This window comes from Sarcophilus harrisii, chromosome 3 (genome assembly GCF_902635505.1).
Source record: "Sarcophilus harrisii chromosome 3, mSarHar1.11, whole genome shotgun sequence".
Lineage (NCBI taxonomy): Eukaryota > Metazoa > Chordata > Mammalia > Dasyuromorphia > Dasyuridae > Sarcophilus > Sarcophilus harrisii.
The window spans coordinates 590,342,794-590,362,178 of record NC_045428.1 but is presented as its reverse complement, the minus strand read 5'-3'; the positions used below and the strand labels follow the sequence as shown (position 1 = coordinate 590,362,178).

Below are 19,385 nucleotides of genomic sequence, written 5' to 3'. Positions count from 1 at the left end.
TAGACTCCGAGGAAAACCACGGAGGGTTTTCCCTGGCCCCGCCTCCAGTAGGTGACATCAGCTCAGAGAGTGGTGTAGACGTAGACACAGACGAGCACCAGCAGGTTGAGCGCTGTGCCTACCAGGCCCAGCAGCGCCAGCAGCCTCTCTTCTCTCTCCGGCTCCGGGGGCTCGTCCATCCGCAGCCTTCCCTCCTCCTGAAGAAATCACAAGAGCAGCTGCGGAGGGGTCGGGGAGAGGGCGGGACCGAGAAAGAGGCCCTATCTCTATCCATCCCACCCCCCATCCCCCCGGCTCTCGGGGTCACGTCCAAGGTCTCATCTCTCGCCCCCTGCCCCCGACCCTCCCTCAGGAGTAAAGGGACAGAGGAAGACACAGAGAGGAGACGGAGACACCCCGAGACAGGCAGGGTGCAAGGGCAATGACACGAGGATGGTGTCTGGGAGGATACAGAGAAACAGTGAGACCTCAGGGGCAGAGAGAGGGCTTGACACCGACGGAGCTCTAGAGGGACAGGAGCGGTCTCCCTTCTCCGCCTGTCTTCTCTCCCACCCGGCTCCCTGAAAGCCCGGGACCTTGTGTGCTGGCTGAGGCCCCTCCTTGCTCCTCTTCCCTGCGACACACAACGTCAAAATCCCTGCCATTCAAGGGCCAGCTCGGTGACAAGCTCCAGAAAGCCTTGGGGATCCCTCTCATCCTCCCTCTCCCTCCAGTCTAAAGCAATGTCTCATCACCTCATTTCACTCCTGACCCTGACCTTGTCCAGCCTGGTCCTGGGCTTGGAGAGTCATGAGGTCTGAATTTCAGTCCCACCTCGATGTACTTCCTGTGTGTCATTGGGCAAATCACTAACCTCCAGGCTTCTGTAAAAGGGGCCATCGTGATCCTTGCCTTCCCTGTTTTCTATGAAATTATGTTTTATGAATTATTGTTTTGGCTTGTGTCTGACTGAAAGCCTCTACTAGCCCACGAGCCCTCTTAGAGCCAGGTCTGGCCTTTCTTTCTCGTGCCTCCATGGCCTCTCCTAGGGACCTCTCTATCCTTAAGAAATGCTTGTGGAATAAATGAGTGAAGGAGTGTTCATGGCCATGGCCACGACCATGGCATTGCCCACTGGTGCAGACAGAGACAGATATCAGCTATCCAGATAGTAAACGAGGGCAGAATCGTGCAGAGACGTGGACACAGATATAAAGCCAAATTGTTCCCAAGTATACACACATACACACACTCGCAGAGGTGTACGTGAAGGGGGAGACACTGACTTATGCACACCCACATGCTCACAGCTAGGTACACACACAACTGCTCGGAGGACACACAAAAAGGCAGGAGTACAGAGACAAGAAATGAAATACTCAGAAATATAGACACACCACAAATGGCACACGTGACATACACGGACACACGCAATTATTCCCAGGGGCCCATGGACCCACCCAGAAAGAACTACAGCTCCACTCATGCCCAGAGACACAGGGGTGTCCAGGTTCAGACATGTGCCAAGTTGCAGATCCAAGCAAACCTGCAGAGAGTAACATGCAAACCTATGAGTAACATTCAAACTACAGAGTAAGATGCAAACTACAGAGTAACATGCAAACCTACAGAGTAGAGAGTAACATGCAAACATAGAGAGTAACATGCAGAGTAGCATGCAAACCTACAGAGTAACATGCAATCTACAGAGTAACATGCAAACCTACAGAGTAAGATGCAAACAGAGAGAGTAACATACAGAGTAGCATGCAAACCTACAGAGTAACATGCAAGCCTGAAGAGAGTAACATGCAATCTACAGAGTAACATGCAAACCTACAGAGTAAGATGCAAACACACAGAGAGTAAGCTCTGAGAAGCACAAACCCGGATTACTCCAGACACATGCAACCATGCAGAAGTTCATACACACAGGGACACAGAGAAGGCACAGACGCCCAGCCTCGCACACCCATACACATTTGCACATTGCTACAGGGATATACAGAGGTGCACACACAGTGACAAAGAATGGCCGCGGTTACACACAAGTGCACACAGACACACTTGGAGGATGGGACTTGCTCCAGGGAGAGAGGGAAGAAGGGAAGAGGACGAATGGGGAGGAGAGGGAGGGGGCGGGTCACTGGGCCCTCACCAGGCGCAGCATCGGCCCCTGCTCCTCCTCTCAGCATTAGCTGGTGTCTCCTCTTCCTCCTCGGTCCCCAGATGCAGCCGCCGCCAGGGCTCTCCGGAGCCTATGGGAGGCAGGCCCCGTGAGTGCGCGCTGCGCCCCGGGAATGAGATGGAGAACCGTGTGTGTGTGTGTGGTCCCCGGCCCCCCGTACCTGCTGTTTCCGGGCCAGGACTCCGGAGCCCTCTACCTTGAAGAGGGCCTTCTCGCCCCTGCCCCAGTCTGCCCTGCCACCCCAGACCTCCCTCCGCCGCTCCTCTGGCCCGGAGGTGGGGAGGGGGAGGCAGGTCAGCCTCTCGGGCTTGGCCAAAACGCTCCTCCTCCCGGCCTGGAAGCCCTGCCCCTCGGAGGCCCCGCCTCTTAAAACAAGGAGGAGCCCAAGTCAACCCCACCCCCAATTCAAGGAGGATTCTATTTCCCGCCCCCCAACCCCCACCCCAGGTCCTTAGCTCAGGGAGGAATCTGTACCCCTGGCTCCTCCTCCTTTGAGTCATCACAACTGCACTCTCTGGTTGCTAAGCAACTGCATCTTGCTCCTGGTCCATGGGAAGGCGAAGGGAGAAAAATTGGAATGGACAGTTACTGGACCCCAGTCACCCTTCTGGGTCACCCTCACCTTCTTGAATTCTTACTCCGAGATTCTAGGATGTATTCTAGACTCACTTGAGATCTAGGTCACCACTTCCTGGGTTCTAGGCAGCCTGCCTGTGATATGGCAGCAACTAGTATGATCTTAGAATGCATCAAAAAGCGTGCCTTCCAGGAAAAGGAACAAGGAGGTGATGGCCCTGCCATCCTTTACCCTGGTCAGACCATCGCTGAGTGCTACAATTTAGGGAGGACGTTGTTAAATTGGAGAGCGGAGTGCAATCAGGATGGTGAAAGGTGTGATTAGGAGAAGGAGCTGGGGATCTTTAGCCTGGGAAAGAGAAGATGGGGGGGGGGTGCAGAGAGTGGGACAAGAGAGCTGTTTTCAAATATTTCAAGGACTAACACATGGCAGATAGATGAGATTTACTCTCTGGTTCCAGAGGAGCAGTGCAAGAGAAAGTTTAGGGATTTCATACATCAGAAGGAAAACCCCAAAGCTTTCTAAAGACTGGAGCTATCCAGAATTAGAACTGATTGTCCAAGGAGGTGATAATTAGAATGGATTGTCCGAGGAGGTGATGATTGGAAAGGGCAGTGGGGGAAGGACACACTGCAGGTCCGTGTGGAGGCTGGATGATCATTTGGAGGCTGTGTTGTGGTGGGAATTCTTTGTCAGGTATGGATTGGACTAGATGACTGATAAATGGACCTTCTAACGCCAAAATTTGTTGCAGCTAGGATTCTGCTAGGTCCCCCTGGTCTTCAAATTCAGGGTTCTCTACTGTTCTAGAGTCTTGAAGTTCTAGGTCACAGAGTGTCTAAATGCACTGAAGAATAGAATCTCTTTGCTGTGTTCTGGGTAGTGAAGATACACATATTCCACTTATAGGATACCAAGTTTTGGCAATTTAGGTGCATTGGAGACAGTAAGCCTTTGACAATTATTTAATTGAATTGACTTTTCTAGACTTCATATTGTCAGAAGAGGAAGGGACCTAAGGGGATCTAGTCTGACCTGTACTTGCAGGCACATCCATCCCTGCAACATCAGTGACAAGTCACCCAAGCCCTGATCAATGCTGAGGAAGTTGTCACCTCCCTAGAAAGTTCATGTAACTGTGGGTTGGCTATCTTAGCTTAGAGGGCCTGGAGAGGGAATTTCTCCTCCATTTGGACCTTCCAGAGGACAACCTTCAGGCTGTGGTGAATGCTTTTCATGAGGAGACATCTCTCTGGTTTACACGCCTTACTGAACATTAATAATTAAAGGATGGCTGGAATTATTTATGTTTTCATTTACCAAAGACTCAGATATGATCTTAACATAGGGACAAGAAACTCCTCATTGGAGGAGAAACCTTTCGGGTTGCACTGTACCTTACCAGGTCAAATTGTTCTCGTTGATCAATAAACACAAGGGAATTTGGGATCATCTTCCCTTTGCAACCAGGAGTGTAACTTCAAAGATCTGGTCTAATGCAGAAAATAATGGGAAGCTAGGTGGTGAAGTAGATTGAGCATCAGTCTGGAGTCAAGAAGAGCTGCATTTAAATCCAGTCTCTGACACTAAATAAATGATCCTGGACAAGTCACTTCACCCTGTTTACCTCAATTTCCTTATCTGCAAAATGAGCTGGAGGAGGAAATCACAATCCGCTCCAGTATATTTGCCAAGAAAACCCCAAATGGGGTCAAGGAGACTTGGACATGACTGAAAAACAATAACAAAAAAATACAGAAGCCTGCCTGTTTTCTTCTCATATATTCTCCATGAATGCTTTTTATACATATAGAAGTAATTTTCATAAAGACTGTAAAAAAATTAGCTTTTGGCTAGAATCAAGTGAAGATTTTATAAGAAGGAGGAAGTAAACATGGGAATTAGCAGCTATTGATGTAAGACTTCTGTCTTACAGTCAACCTTTGGGGTAACGGCATTAATATTGTTGGTGATTTTTTTCTTGGCATTCCTTTGGTACCTTCCCTTCCCTGAGATATCTTATAAAATTATATCTCGATGCTTTCCAAGATTTTGTTTCTTCCATTATGGAATTTCTCCGTGTAGATGTGGTCTAGTTCAGCGTCTTTCAATAAATTAATCAGCCAACTATATTTGAGAAATTTCCAGTTCCTTCAACTGACTCTTTAATGGGTGGAAACAGAGTTATAGACTTAGCTTTCTCTGTTGTAGTAGAACTTACTATTCTATTTTTGGAAGTCTCATTTTTAATAGTATTTTTTAAAATTATATGTAAAAACAATTTTTTGCATTCATTTTTACAAAATTGTGAGCCCTAATTTTTTTCTCTCTCTCACCTCCACTCTTCCTAAAACAATAAGCAATCTGATATAGGTATTATATGTACAATCATGTAAATATATATGTACATATATATGTGTGGGTGTGTATTTCTATATTACTCACAGTTATAAAAGAAACAAACCAAAAGGAAAAAAACATGAAAAAAGTGAAAATAGTATGCTTTAATCTTTATTCAGAGTCCATCGGGTTTTTTCCTCTGGATATAAATAACATTTTCCATCATAAATTCTTTGTATTTGTCTTGGATCACTGAACTTTTGAGAACTTAGGAGAGCTAAGAGCTGGTTATCATACAAGGTTGCTATTATTGTATACAATGTTTTCCTGGTTCTGTTCATTTCACTTTGTATCAGTTCATACAAGTCTTTCTAGATTTTAGAACTTTTCATTCTAGCAAAAGGCTTTAGTCAGATTAGACATTGCTACTTTGAAGGATTATGAGAGATTGTCTTTCCCAAGGGAAACTTGACCATTCAGCCCTCTCCCTCAATGAAAAACACCTGCTTTAGGACCCTTATAATTCTTCATATATTTCTTGTTCCTGCAATGTTGCAGCTACTCCTAACTCCAGCTGCCAGCACTGCCCTTTTTGTCTTCTCAATTCGGCAAGAAAGACAACGGAATATTCGAATTTGTCCCATTTTAATAAAGAACCTGGCTACAATACCTCTTTGCATGTTTCTTTTTGAGCTCTTCCCTTGTGGACTGAAGAAGACAAATTGTCTTGGCTCAAAAAGAATGTGCAAAATACTGAATCAGTTCTCCAACATAAGTTAAGAGATGCCCTCCATTCTCATCATTCTTATCCCCTTCCAGCAGACCTTGCTCTAGTTTGTCATTCTTTTGCCTAAAATGCAACTTCTGCAAATACGTATAGGACTCCAGATCTAATATATCCCCTTTATTCAAATCTTAGCTCGTTTCAGAAAAGACTTATATGAACGGATGCTAAGTGAAGTGAGCAGAACCAAGAGAACATTGTATACAGCAACAACAAGATTATGTGATGATTAAGTGATGGACATGGGTCTTTTCTACAGTGAGGTGATTCAAGATAATTCCAATAGATTTGTGATGGAGAGAGCCATCCACATCCAGAGAGAGGATGAATGTGGATCAAAGCATAGTATTTTCATGTTTTTTGTATGTTTGCTTCTTTTTTTTCTTTCTTTCTTTTTTTCCTTTTGAGATGATCTTTATTGTGCAGCATAATGTAGATATAAATTTAGAAGAATTGTACATGTTTAACCTATACTGGATCGCTTGCTGTCTAGGAGAGGGGCATGGAAGAGAGGGAGGGAGAAAAATTTGGAACATAAAGTTTTGTAAAAGTGAATGTTGAAAACTATCTTTGCATATATTTGGAAAGAAAATAAAAATTAAATTAATTCAATTTTTTAAAATGCTAGCTATGGCTATGTTCTAGGCACCCTGTACTCTAGATTGGACTTCATCCCTTCTCCCATTATGGAAGAAAACAGGCTTCACAGCAATGCAGAATCTTAGAATTGAGTGAATTTTCAGAGGGCAGCAGGTCCCTCCCATGTCTGTGTAGAAGTCTCCTAGACTAGCATCCTCTCTCTTTTTAAAAAGCTTTTTATTTTTAAATCATATGCATGGATAATTTTTCAACATTGCTCCTCGCAAAGCCTTACATTTCAGATTTTCCCCCTCCTTCCTCCCATCCCCTCTCCTAGATGGCAAGCAATCCAATATACATTATACATGTTAAGATAACATAAATATACATATACATATTTATACAGTTACCTTGCTGCACAAGAAAAATCAGATCAAAAAGGAAAGACAATGAGAAAGAAAACAAAATGCACGCGAACAACAAAAAGAATGAGAATGCTATGTTGTGAACCACACTCAGTTCCCACAATCCTCTCTCTGGATGCAGATGGCTCTCACCATCACAAGAACATTGAAAGTGGCCTGAATCATCTCATTGTTGGAGTCACGTCCATGAGAATTGATCATTGTTTTAATCTTGCTATTGTATTCTGGTCCTGCTCATTTCACTCAGCATCAGTTCATGTAAGTCCAGGTCTTTCTGAAGTCATCCTGCTGGTCATTTCTTACAGAACAATAATATTCCATAACATTCACATCCCATAACATATTCAGCCATTCCCTGACTGATGGCCAGCCGCTCAGTTTCCAGTTCCTTGCCATTACAAAAAGGGCAAGCATTCTCTTCTTGAACCCCTTTCATACTGGGGGACTCACCACATCCCGAAGCAGTCCATTCCATCTTAGCTCCAGGAAGGACAAGAGAGTGAGCAGGACTGACGTCGAGCTCCCCCTAGTCCAGCATGCCCCCGTGGGAAACCGGAGATCTGCTTAGGCTCCCTCTGAGTGCGAGTGAGTCTGACCCATAGAACATCGGTGATGAAATGTGTCAGGTTTGCAAAGGTCCTGGCTCTTCATAAAGTCCCTTGAGAAGCGATCTATGGTCTAGGATCTACTGGACCAGAGCTATCAGGAATGAAAAGGGCTAGACTCATGTTCCTTCCCTGTCCAACCAGAGGACTCACAAGGTCACTTCTTGCTCTAAATTCTAAAAATTCAAATTGAGTTAGTCCCTCGTTACTGTTCATACTACAGAGCCCAGTCCTGAGCACAAGATCTTGTAGTCTGGACATCGGTTTGGCCCGTACCTAGAGCAGAATTTCGTCTGTAATGTACTTGACAGATCCCTATCAGGAAGGCAGCTGGGGGGGCAGTGGAGACATTGCTGGGGCCAGAGTCAGGAAGACCAGATTCAGACCCCCATCAGCCGGATGACCTTAGGCGAGTCACTTGTCTGTTTACCACAATTTCTCAACTATAAAATGAGGGTAACAGAACCCATCTACTAAGGTTGTGAGGATCAAATGTGGAGCCTCAGCCCAATGTCTGGCACGTAGAGGATGTCTAACAATGCTTATTCCCTTCCCACTCTGCCATTCCTTTCTCTTATCCAGCTCAGCTTAAAGAGGGAAACACCAGCTCCCAGCACAATCATCTAAAAAAGACTCATCAAATTGAACCCATTACATCTCAAGTTAGCCAGTCACTTGTGGGGAGCCCAATAGTCAGAATTTTGTTCTTTCACTTGGCCTAAGTGTGTTTCTTGGAAACCAACCCATTGCTCCTATTTCTGGGTCGCCTTCTCAGGGGCAACTTAGGCCTTCTCTTGTCTAGGAGACCATCCCTCTCTGTGGCGGCAAAATGGAGACTATGGGCCCACTGGCTTGGTTTCCCTGGGAAGTTTCCACATCACCGACGTCTTCACTAAAATTGGCTTGGATGAGCAGGGGAAGGCTGCGGGGGGAGGAGGTAAGGCTGGACCAGCATTGAGAAGCTGCAGCCACCATGTTACGGGGACTTCTCCCCAAGTTCATTTGTATCCCAATAGCTGAATGTAGTTTTGTTGAGTTCTCTTTTAAAAGTGAACTCTAGGCCCAAACACAATCCTCCACATATGGCCTGGTCCAGATTAGATAGGAGCAACACTCTTGAGGGTTCCCACTAGACAAGTTAAGGTAGTTTCTCCCTAAAAGACAGGAAAGCCATCCCAAAGAGCAGATCATGCAAGAGACCAGGGACCGAGCCGTTGACAGCCAGGGGCATAAAAAGCCCCAAAGTGAACACCCCTCAAACTCGATGGGCGTGTCGTTACGGGGCACGGGACACCCCTTTCTGACCAAATGTGTCACATTTCTTCCACGATGGCGAATCTGAGCTTCCTTTGTGGTACATGTTCAGCGGTCTGCTTCATGGATCACGAGCCCAAGCCTGGTCAGGACAATGATGGAGTCTCTCGAGAGGCCAGAGGAGTGATGATCAGGCATCCCACTGAATGGCTGCACGAGCGGTGCTGTGTGTATGGGGTGGCACGTCCTTGTTCTGTGAGAAATGACGCAGGGGGCGGGTTCACAGAAACCCAGGAGCACTTGTATGGACTGAGGCAGAGGGGAGCGAGAACCGAAACGATTGACCAAACTCTGATCAATCCTGAAAGACACTCTGACCAAGACAATAACAAACCACGATCCCAACGGACTCCTGAAGAGACATACTATCATCCCCCTTCTGAGAAAGAGCTGATCAGACTCCGCGTGCACACTGAAATATATTTTCTTCTCTAATTTTTTTTCTTGGAACATGGCTAAGATTTTCATTTGCATATTTATTATTATACATTATATAAATATTATTATATATTAAATACACAATTGTTTTCACAATTATACCTATGTATGATGAGTTTTATTTTTCTTGCCTTTTAAGTGGCAAAGGAGGGGGAAATGGGAGGGAGAGAATTTGGAACTGAAAAAAAAAAAGAATAAAAAGTCTCTGGGCTTAAAAAAAAAATCTAACCTAGGTATAACTTTAAGAGGCAAGGTGATGGTAGGTTCAAATCCCACCTCAGACACTAGGTGCAGGACCCGGGCAAGCCACTTAAACTCTGTGGCTCAGTTTCTTTGCCTGTAACTTGTTGACTGCTATTGAGTACGTGGTCCATTGAAACCTCCAGATCTTTTTCTGGCTCAGGTGTTTGGGGAGGGAGGGGTGGCGATGGCAGCGATCAGGGTGATCTGCCCAGGATCACCTGGTATCTGAGGACGGGTATGAGTCTAGGTCCTCCTCTCCCCAGAACTGGTGCGCCGCTCCTTGCGCCACCCACCTGCACCTTTTCATATCTTTCTCAGACTTTGATCTTATTAAACCCGTCCCGACACCCGAGCCCACCCCTCGAGGCGGTTCTGCGCCAACTCTGAGCCCCCAGCACGCTGCCCCGGGGCCCGCCTCGCTCCTTGAGCTGAGGGTGTGAGCGCCCTGACAAACCTGAACCCCATCCGTGGCACTTCCCTCATCTACCAGCCTAGTTCCCAGCAGAAAAGGAAGTGGGCTCGGCGGCGCAGTTCCTGCAAGTGCCTGCTTGCTGGACAGCCACTTCCTTTTGCAGGCATCTGCCAACCCTTCTGCTGATAACAATGCACCCAACAGTGCCGAGGTCCCAACCCAGGCTTTGCCAGCTCAGCTCCCGTCTCAGCCTCTCCTCCGTGGGCCATCTCCCGCTCTGGGGAAGGTTCCAGAGATCCCGGGGCCCACCGGCAGTGGCAGGCAGCCATTCTTTCCGGCCCCTCCTCAGCCCCGCCGGACCCCCCGAGCTGGCATCCCACAGGCCAGACGAGCCCCCTGCTCCCTTCCTCCGCTATTGTGGGGAAACCACAAGACCTTCAGGCTGGGACAGGAAAGAGCACGGCACAGGGAGGGATGAGAGAGGAGGACAATGGAGGCAAGAGTGGGGAACACTTTATTGGTGTGGAGCGGAGAGAAACGCGGGGCAACTTTGGCTTCTTCTGGCAGGGCTGTAACAGGGAGTCCACCCCGACCCCAGGGAGGCAAGGGAACAGAACGGACAGATAGAGGATGGCTGTCCAAAGGCACGTCACAAGTCCTCCCCTAGGAAGGCCGGCATTCAGAAGGACATCTCACTCAGTGAGCTATGGGGGGTGGGGGACAGCAGGGCCTCCTAGAGCCTGGACGAGGCCGGGGGGCAGGGGCAGGGGGCCAGCGGGGGTCCGGCCCGCTCCGGGCTAGCTCCTGACACCGTTCCACAAAGCTACCAGCCCCCCGCCTCCGCATCTCTGGCTGTGGGGGGCCTGGGCTCCCTTGGTGACTCGGATTGGAGTCTATGGAAGTCTCTGACTGGGAACTGTAGATTGGGGGAAAGTGGGGATAGAATTGCAGCTCAGGAGCAAGGAGGGAAGCCACCCATCCTCCCTCTGGTCCCAAGGAACCACACAGCCTTGAGAACTGGCTGGAGGCCCCCGGTACCTCCCAAGTTCAGAGCAGACACGCCCTTGGGGCCCTCTGCTCCACCCCACCAATGGGCCCCTCGCAGCCCCTCCCCAATACCTGTAGAGGGAATTCCGGGGCGAGGGGCTGGGGGTCAGGCTCCACAGCCCAGGAGGGGCCAGCTCACACTGCTCCAGCTGCTCCAACAGCTCCTCTTCGGTCAGGCCTCCCTCTGCAGGGACAGGGACTGGGTCAGGCTCCCAGGGGCAGAGGCCAGGGCTCAGAGCAGAGGCCAGGGGTTGGGGTAGAGGCCACAAGGAACTTTAGAGCTTGAAGGCACTTTTAATCATTTGGGCCCCTCCTCCAACACAAAGAGAACCAAACCAGGCAGGAAAGCTGCCCGAGATCCCGGGGCAAGTGTCAGAAAGGTTCTGGACCGAGTCCAACAGTCTGGGGCCAGGCAGCGGCCCCTGGGTGGCCGGTCCTAAGTGAGGTCCCCACATGGGAGGCTCCCGTTGGCTGGCGGTGAGGAGGTAGCGTGGCTGACCCAGCCTCGGGCCCTCACCTTGGACCGTGAAAGGCCGTTGTAGGAGTCCCGGCCCCGAAACCCTGCGTCAGGAGGAGGGGGCACGGGTCATCTCGCTGGGACCCCAAGGGCCAAACTCCGCCCCTGCCCGTCCCCCGCCTCCTCCCATGTGCCCCATTGCCGTGGCCTGGGATGGGGGGGGGGCCCTCACCGCTGCCCCGTAGATGAGAGCCGCACAAAGAGCTGGCTGGAGGTGGGCACCACCTTCTGGATGAAAACTTGCTGGTCGTCCCGCTCCCCGTACGGGCCTGGACAGGACCCCAAGGTTTAAACCCTAAGCTCGGTCTGAGCTCTTCAGCACCCACCCCAAACTCTCCTTCGAGCCCCTCCTGGGGCTTGTTGGGCAGGGGATGAGGGAAGGGAATGGGGCCTGGGACCCCTCTGCGAGGCCACTCCCTCCCCCTCCCCAATGCGGACTTCAAAAATGGAGGATGAAATGGGAGAGGGGGACAGGGAAGGGCAGGACAGGGCACTGAGGCGCCTCCGGTTACAACGCCCCCCAGAGGCATGGACAGGGAGGGCTGAGGGGCCCGGACAGAGCGGGGACATCCCTGTTTCCAGCACTGCAGCCCCGTGGCGTCCCGCCTCCAGGGGCGGGGTTTTAAGGAGGGCCAGCGGGGTGAGCCTGGCGGGTGGAATCATGCCCGGCGTGTCACCGCCTCCCCGTGGTTGTTGTCGGCACAGAGGAAGACGGGAGGGGCGGGGCAAGAGACAAAGCCCCTTCCCTCCCCTTGGGAGCAGGCAGCCTGCCCCTTCCTGGCCCCAGGGCCCGTGGGCCCTCTGGCCGGGTCTGGGCCAGGCCCCCGGCCGGATGAGGTGCTTCTCCGACAGCATGATCTTGGTGACAGGGCTGCGGTGCACAGTGAAGGTCTGGAAAAGCTGGGGCCCCGAGCCCACCGTCTCTGGGTGCTGCACGATGACACGGACGCCCCCTGAGCTGGTGCCGTAGGCGATCTCCAGCCAGTTACCGCTGTCACCTGGGGCAAAGAGGGTCAGAGACGGCCTGGGGGGGAGGAAAGGGGGACAGAGAGAGACAGAAGAGACCGGGGAAGGGGCAGGGACAGAGTGATGGAAGGGGCAGGGACAGAGGGATGGAAGGGGCAGGGGCAGGGTGAGCTTCAGACAGAGTGGAGCCCACCAGCTGGCCGGGGTTGGGCACAGAGAGGAACTCACTGGTCTTGGGGGTGAGATAGACGCTCAGGGCCGTGACGCCATCCTGGGCTGGGTCCCGGTACAGCTCACTCACTAGCAGGTCATTGTCCTTCATCCATGGGGGAACCTACATCTGGGGTGGGAGGTCCCACAAAACCCTCCACCCCCCCAAAGCCACAAGGGCCTTAAAGATCATCCTGCCGGGGAGGAGGAGGGCAGGCACAGGGCCTCCCTAAAGTATGTGGCTCCATTATTACAGCCAAGCGAGGAAGGGCCAGTGCTCTAACTGTATGGCTGGCTTCCTGGACCTGGGGAAGAGGAGGCTGCAGTGGGGGTGGGGTGGGGGGCACAGTGGCCCTCAATAATCCCCCCTTGATTTTGCCCTCCTTCCTGCTCATAGTCTTTTTCTTCCTTCTCCCTTCCTTCCTCCTCCTTTTTTCTTCCTTCCTTCCTTTCTTTCTTCCCTTTCCCTTCCCCCCTTTTCTTTCCTCCCTCCTCCCCTTTTCCCTCCTCCCCCTTTTTTTCCTTCCCTTTCCCTCCCCTTTCTTCCTCCTCCCACCGTTCTTTCTTTTCTTACTCCCTCCTTCCCTCCCTCCTTCCTTCCCTCCCTTCCAAGAAGTTTCAGAAAAAGAAAATTTTGAACCCAATCCCATGGAAAGAAACCCTTCAACCATTTTCCCTAACCTTCTCCTCCCAAAAGCCCCAACCCCCCATCCTCCTCAAGGCGGGGTCCCTGCCTTTGCCCTGGGTTCCACCCTGGGGAGGAAGTCAGAAATTCCCAACCCCAGTCTTGGGGCCCAAATCGGCCTGTCTTGCAATACTATTTCCAAAGAACAAGAAAGTCGGCCCCCAGCAAACCCTCCCCAGGGGCAATAAAACTTACTCCAACCATCACCTCACTATTCTCTTAAACGCCCAGGAAAAAGGAAAATGGGAACAAACGGGTAGGAAAAAAACCCCAGAAACAGGAACTCAAAAAACCCCATTTGGAAAACAAAGGGCTTGGACCTCCCCATCCCAAAAAACCTTCAAAAAACCCAATCAAAAATTCCCCCAAGGGACCCCCACCACTTCCTCTCGGCCTCCCCAACAACTCTTTAATACCAACCATCTTTCATCTCCCCAAAGCAAGGGAACCAGGCCCTCTCCAACCCAACCACACCTGGGTAACACTGGCCCCCACTCCCCTTCACCTTTCCCCCCCCCTCACCCCACACACAGGTTGCTCCCCCTTCCCCTAGGCCTCCCCCCCACCCTGGGCCCACCATCAACCCCCCCAAACTTCCCTTGTTACCCCCTTGGCCCCACCTCCTCCCCCCCCAAGGAAAGACAAGAAACTGCCTTAAGGCAATCCATTTTGCCGGAAAAACCCCTGGGGCTCATCCGGGTCCCTCAAAGGGGCAAAAAAAATCAACACCCTTACTACCGGACCCTTAAACCCGTTCCCGTGGCCCCTAGTGGGCAGGGCCCCCATGGGTCTCAAAGATACCCCAGGGGAAAAGGGCCCTTTCCTCCACCCCCACAGGCCCCTCCCAAGTTCATTGCTCCCGGCCCGGGGCCCCCCCCCCTGGGGCCCCCCTTCCTTCCCGCTTCAACCCACTGAAAAAATTCCCCGGGCCCCTTCCCCAGGAAGCGGGCTTCCTCCCCGGGATCAAACCCTTTCCAAAACCCAGTCCTCCCCACCTTCACCCGGGAAACCCCTCCCCCCACCAACCAAAACCCCATCCCTCCGGGCCCCAAACCCGCCCTCCAAAGCCTCCTTCCCTAGGCTCCCCCGCCCACCTGGGGGCGGATCCAGCCCCTGTTCCCACAACCCCCTCCCGCACCAAGCCCCTGCAGGGGGGAGGCAAAAGGCCCTTCCCCTTTGTCCTGGTGGGCCGGTCAGGGGCCCCCCCCCCCGGGCCCCCCCCCTCCCCCCAACTCCCTCCCCCGGCCTCCCACTCGGGAAAGGGGAGGGGACTGGGGGGACCCGGAATGGGCCAGCAGGAGAAGGGGGGGGCCCGAAAGGGAGGGCCCGGAGGAAAGGGGATCCCCCGCCCCCCCCTGGAAAACCCCCCAAATCCCAGGGGACCCGGGGGTACTCCTTGGTAAAGGGGATGGGGCAAGCTTCCCCTTAGAAAGGGGGGCCAAGGGCAAGGGAACCCCCCCCCCCCCCCACCTCCCACCCCCCCCCAACCCCCCCCAAGGGTTAAGGCTGAAAATTTTGGGAAAACCCCAATAACCCCAGGGGGCAGGAAAAAATCAAAACAAATTCCAAAAAAAGGGAATAACTCCCACACTTCCCAACAACCCAAGGGTTCCAAAACCCCTCCCTAGGGGCCCCAACCCCACCCCCCCCCCCTGCTTCCCCCCCAAGGGCAAATTCCCCCCCGGAAACCCCACCCCAATTTCTCCCCCTTCTGGAACCTCCCAATACCGGGTTCACCCCCTTCCCCCACCCCCCCCCCAAAAAACCGGGTCCCACCCCCCACCTTCCCATTTGGAAACCCAAGGGCCCTTTCCCCACACCCCACCCTTCCCAATCGGGCCTCCCCCCAGCAACCCCCCTCACCCCCTTCCCCACCCCCCACCCCCCTACAGGGTGCAATCCCCTCAGAAAAAAACCCTATCTTTAACTCCCCCTCCCAGGGCCTCAGTTTCCTCTGTAAATTCCTCAAAAGCAATACCCTCCAAAAATCCCGGAAACCTCCTCAAAAAGGTTCCCGGGTAAACGCCCCTCCCCCCTGGCCTCTAACTCCTCCAGGACAGCAACAAACCCCATTCCCCTTTGGGGGGCCCGGATCCTACATTTTTCTCCAAACCCCCCCCCCCCCACTCCATCCCACACCCCCAATAAAAACGGCAACAAAAACTGGACAGGAAAATTTATTAAAGGTCCCAAAATGCCCACCCCCCCTCCCTCCCTCCCCCCCGGGGCCCCCCTGGCCCCTTCCTGGGCTGGGGAGGGGCCCCATGGGCATGCAGGGGGCGCCCGGCCGTGCACGGCTGGCAGGCCTCAGGAGCTCCCTTCCCACTTTGGGGGGCACCCGGAGGGGTCAGACCCTTTCCCCAAATCCTACGGGAAGCGGTCGGAGTCTCTACAGGTGGATGAGAGGAAGGTCCATGGAAGGATGGAGGATTGCAAACAAATGGATGGCGCTGAGCATGGGAGATGGGGGGGGGGGGTCAGGCTGCGGGGTCCCCTCTCCTCCCCCCTCACCCTACCGGCCCGTAGGCAGAACAAGGCAGCTTTGGAAGTGAGTAGGCGGGAGGACCCCGCATCCCCAGCACCCTGGGCTGGTCGCCCCAAGGGGCGCCGGGTCCCAGGAGGGCACCCTCCTGCCCCCCCCGGGCCTCCTCCACCCACCCCGATCTCCTGACAGCTTTGTGCTCCCTGTCCCCGGAAAAGACGCGGGGCTGAGGTGGCTCGATCGCTTCACTCGTCGGAGGGTCCTCCCGCCCCCTCCTCCGGCCCAAGGACCCTGGAGGGCAGGAAGGAGTCCGAGGGGAAGGGAGGCTTGGCTCAGTTGCTCCCCTCCCCTCCCAGCGCAGACCCTTTCCCCCCCCTTCCCCTCCCCACCTCTTTTTTAAAAAAAAATGGGCCCAGCCCTGGGGAAGGGGGGAACACGATATGGGAGCGGGCCCAGCAGGGGCCGATGGCGAGGGCTCCCCCGGGCGGGAGGGAGACCCCCCGTTCCCCCCTGCTCAGCGTCCCCGGATCTCGGGCCGGGGGAGGGCATCTCCCCATCGGGGGAGGGGCCAGGTGTCCCGGGCCCGGGGGGGTGGAGGCGGGGAAGGGAGGAAGCGGCTCCTGTGGTTCAGGGCCTGGGCAGGCCTGCCCCAAGGGACAAAACCCCAGGCCGGCGGGGGGGGCCAGGCGGGGCACTTCCGCCGCTCGCTCTGGGGGGGCCCTCCGGCCTCGGGTTAGCCTCGTCGGTGGAAGAAGTGGTGGGCAGCGTCTGGCTCCAGCGGGAGATCTCCGCGTGCTCCGCCACCGAGCCCTCCACGGCCTGCAGCCAGCCCTTCATTTCCTCCTGGGGACGGGGGTGGGGGGTGAGGCCGGGGGCGGGGCTTAGCCTGAGCCCCGCTCTCGGCCCAATCGCAAAGTGCGGACCCCTCTTCTGCACGTGGCTCCTGGGGGCCAGCGCGTCGCAAAGGAAGCGAGGGGACCCAAGGTCGGGGATGACAAAAAGGGGGTATCCTCCCCCAGACATGGCACCCGGCCTCCCTGCCTCCAGCCCGGCCTCCAGCCCAGAGATGCCCACATCCTTTTCCTAAGGTGCAAGTCCCACCCGATACTCTTCTCACACAACTCTGGGGCCCCTCTCACGGGAAGAATAAAATGCCGATTCCCAGCCTGGCATTCAAAGCCCTTCATAATCTAAATAGAGCCTCCCTTCCCAGTCTGGGGGTTCCTCCTCTCTGCTTTAAGTACTTTCCCAACCTTGTCCTGCCCCACACAACCCCCAGGCTTTTGCCTCCCAGAATCCCTTTCTTTCAAATTCAGAGCTCAATCTCTCCAGGTGTCTTCTCTCATCAACACAGCTGAAAGTGCTTTCTCTCCCCCCCCCCTCAAAATTCAGATTTCTTGGTCCCCATCACTTATTATCTTCTTTGGGCATATTTTGGATCATTCACTCATTCAAAAGAGCATTTATTAAATGCCAGCTGTGTCAAAGGCAGGTATTTATTTGCCTCCCTCTGTGGAATATAAGCTTCCTTAGGGAGCTCTACTGTTTATCATTGCACCCAGTGGAAGGGACCTTAATGGGAAATAAATATCTGTGGAATCGCATGGTTGAATAGAACATGAGCTAATGGTTCTTCCCTTGACTCAGAGGAGGGGACTGGTCTGAACTCTCTCAACATCCTCGTCTCCTTACACGAAAGCCGTCCCTTACCTCATCTTTGGCTTGGAGAAGGAATTCACTGCCATCGTGGGTCCTGTAGGGAGGAAAGGGGAGGCATAAGTGGGCAGTCACCCACCGCCCCAAACCCATCCCATTCAAACTCACCCCCTTAAAGGCCGAATTCAAGAACTACATTTCCATGAAGAGTTCTTCAATGACCCCAATATCATGCATCAAGTAACCTGTCTGTAGCTCTCCCATTTACTAGATTCTAAGCTTCCTGAGGGCAGGAGCTAGCATGAGGCAAACTATTTCCCGGCCATATTCTCCACATGGCACTTAACAAGTGCTTGTGGAATGACTGAGGAAACAGCTTGAGGCTAGAGGGAAACAACTTTCCCAGAATCACTTGCAAGATCTGGGGCTGTTTAGGCTAGAAGTTGGCGCTCCTGGCTCCCTGGGCTGGCAAGCTTACTTGAGTTTGAAAACATTCTTTTTCTTTTTGTAGTCACTGGCCACCTCACAGATGGCATTGTGCAGGCTGAGCAGGGGCTCTCCTCCATGAGTGCCGCCCGATGACGGGCCCTTGGCGTCTTTGTAGAAGCCCAGGTCACCTTTGTTGATCACACAGTACAAATTCATCCACGACCTGGGAAGGGAGGGTAGAGAAGTGTGGGGTGGTCTCAGCGGGCCCCAATTATTCCCCATCTGCTTCGGTTACTGGGCTAGCCTCCTAAACTGGCTTCCCTGCTTCCCATCAGTCTGGAATAAACCACCAGGTACCTCTTCCCCATCTCCGAAGCCTGGGGTTCTAGCCCTCATTTCTGCCCTGGGGCATTCTAGAATAAAGGATTTCCAGGCAGGGGAGGAGGAGGGAAGGTGAGCCCTGTCTCCCCACTGGGAATGGAAACCCCAGTCTCCCTTACAGAACCACAGACAAGGAGACTGGAGGGGACCTTCAGAGGGCTTCTAGTCTATAACCTTTCAGCACCCTACCACCACTCTCCTGAGAATGCCTGGTGGGATGGACAGCTTGCTGCTTTTCCAGGTTTCCCAGAATTTTGGAGGTGGAGGATCCCCAGCAACACTCCAAAAGGAAGCTCCACAATGACCCACCCGAAGTGGGGCCACCGGGACTTTCCAGGGAGGAGGCCCGGCCCAAACTGGCTCACTTTGAAACATCTCATTAGGAATGTTTCCGCAAGTGATGTTTGCTAACCTGTCTCCCTGCAGCTTCTTGAGGGGAGTGGGGTCAGGGGTCAAGGGCCGGGGTCATCCCTGCTCGCCAGCCACGAAGAAGTCAGATTTCATGAGCAAGGACTCACTGAGTGGCCAATGAGGGATTGAAGGGAGGGGGCAGGGAAAATGAAGTTCTGAACATTTGCGCTAAATTGGTCCTACAGAAGATTCACACTTTAGAGACCAGGGGGGAGGGGAATTGGGGATGAAGAGAAATGCCAGTTGCTTCATTAGGCTTCCACTTCCCTTTGGGGTCCCTCTGCCCAGCTGGAGCAGGATGCCCAGTTCCGGGTCCGTCCGCTTCCGCCGGCCCCGACTCACCTGTTGGACGCCTTGCGGTTGGGCCCCTCCAGCTCTCTCTTGCGAAGCAAGAAGCCCTCTCTCTGGACCGTGTGGCTGGGCGGCGGAGGGGGCGGGGCGCTGGTGCCCTGGGCTGGGGCCGAGCGAGACCTCCTCCCCGCCCCGCCGCCTTCGCCGCTGGGGTCCCGCGGCCGAGGCCGCCGTCGGGGCTTGGGCCGGTCGCGGGCACGGGGCCGGTCGGGCCGGGGCATCCTCTCGGGGAACGAGGCTGGGAGTTCCCGGGATTGGGGGAGCGAGGGCTGGAGGAGCAAAAGAGGCTTTAGGCCGCCCCGGGGGCAGCTCCTTTGGCCAGTGGCGGCATTAGCCAGTGAAGCCCGTGGCCTCCCTGCACCCGCT

At 53.5% G+C, this 19,385-nt stretch overlaps 2 protein-coding genes across 2 annotated transcripts in view; both read right to left on the bottom strand.

The window, feature by feature from the left end:
* Positions 1–10,380: 10,380 nt before the first annotated feature.
* SHKBP1 (SH3KBP1 binding protein 1) lies at positions 10,381–12,111 on the bottom strand. Its single transcript, XM_031961631.1, has 4 exons — positions 11,847–12,111; positions 11,621–11,717; positions 11,004–11,204; positions 10,381–10,800 (listed from the first exon to the last, which is right to left on the bottom strand). Exons 1-4 carry the CDS (start codon positions 12,109–12,111, stop codon positions 10,581–10,583), a joined length of 783 nt encoding a protein of 260 aa, XP_031817491.1. The 3' UTR covers positions 10,381–10,580.
* Positions 12,112–12,121: 10 nt separating this feature from the next.
* Positions 12,122–19,385, bottom strand: part of SPTBN4 (spectrin beta, non-erythrocytic 4) — a 61,628-nt gene continuing 54,364 nt past the window's right edge. Inside the window, exons 34-41 of the mRNA XM_031961629.1 lie at positions 19,011–19,288; positions 17,926–18,099; positions 17,502–17,544; positions 16,487–16,634; positions 15,826–16,082; positions 12,643–12,748; positions 12,277–12,446; positions 12,122–12,154 (exon numbers count right to left, since the gene is read on the bottom strand). Of these exons, the coding sequence (XP_031817489.1) occupies positions 12,122–12,154; positions 12,277–12,446; positions 12,643–12,748; positions 15,826–16,082; positions 16,487–16,634; positions 17,502–17,544; positions 17,926–18,099; positions 19,011–19,288 (1,209 nt within the window). The remainder of the gene's footprint in view (positions 12,155–12,276; positions 12,447–12,642; positions 12,749–15,825; positions 16,083–16,486; positions 16,635–17,501; positions 17,545–17,925; positions 18,100–19,010; positions 19,289–19,385) is intronic.

Coding starts and splice junctions, on each gene's coding strand:
- SHKBP1 (XM_031961631.1), bottom strand. CDS start 12,111: ATGATTCCACCCGCCAGGCTCACCCCGCTGGCCCTCCTTAAAACCCCG. Junction 11,205..11,620: donor CTCTCATCTACGGGGCAGCG/GTGAGGGCCCCC, acceptor CAAGCTCTAAAG/TTCCTTGTGGCCTCTACCCC. Junction 10,801..11,003: donor CCCCGGAATTCCCTCTACAG/GTATTGGGGAGG, acceptor CCCAATCTACAG/TTCCCAGTCAGAGACTTCCA.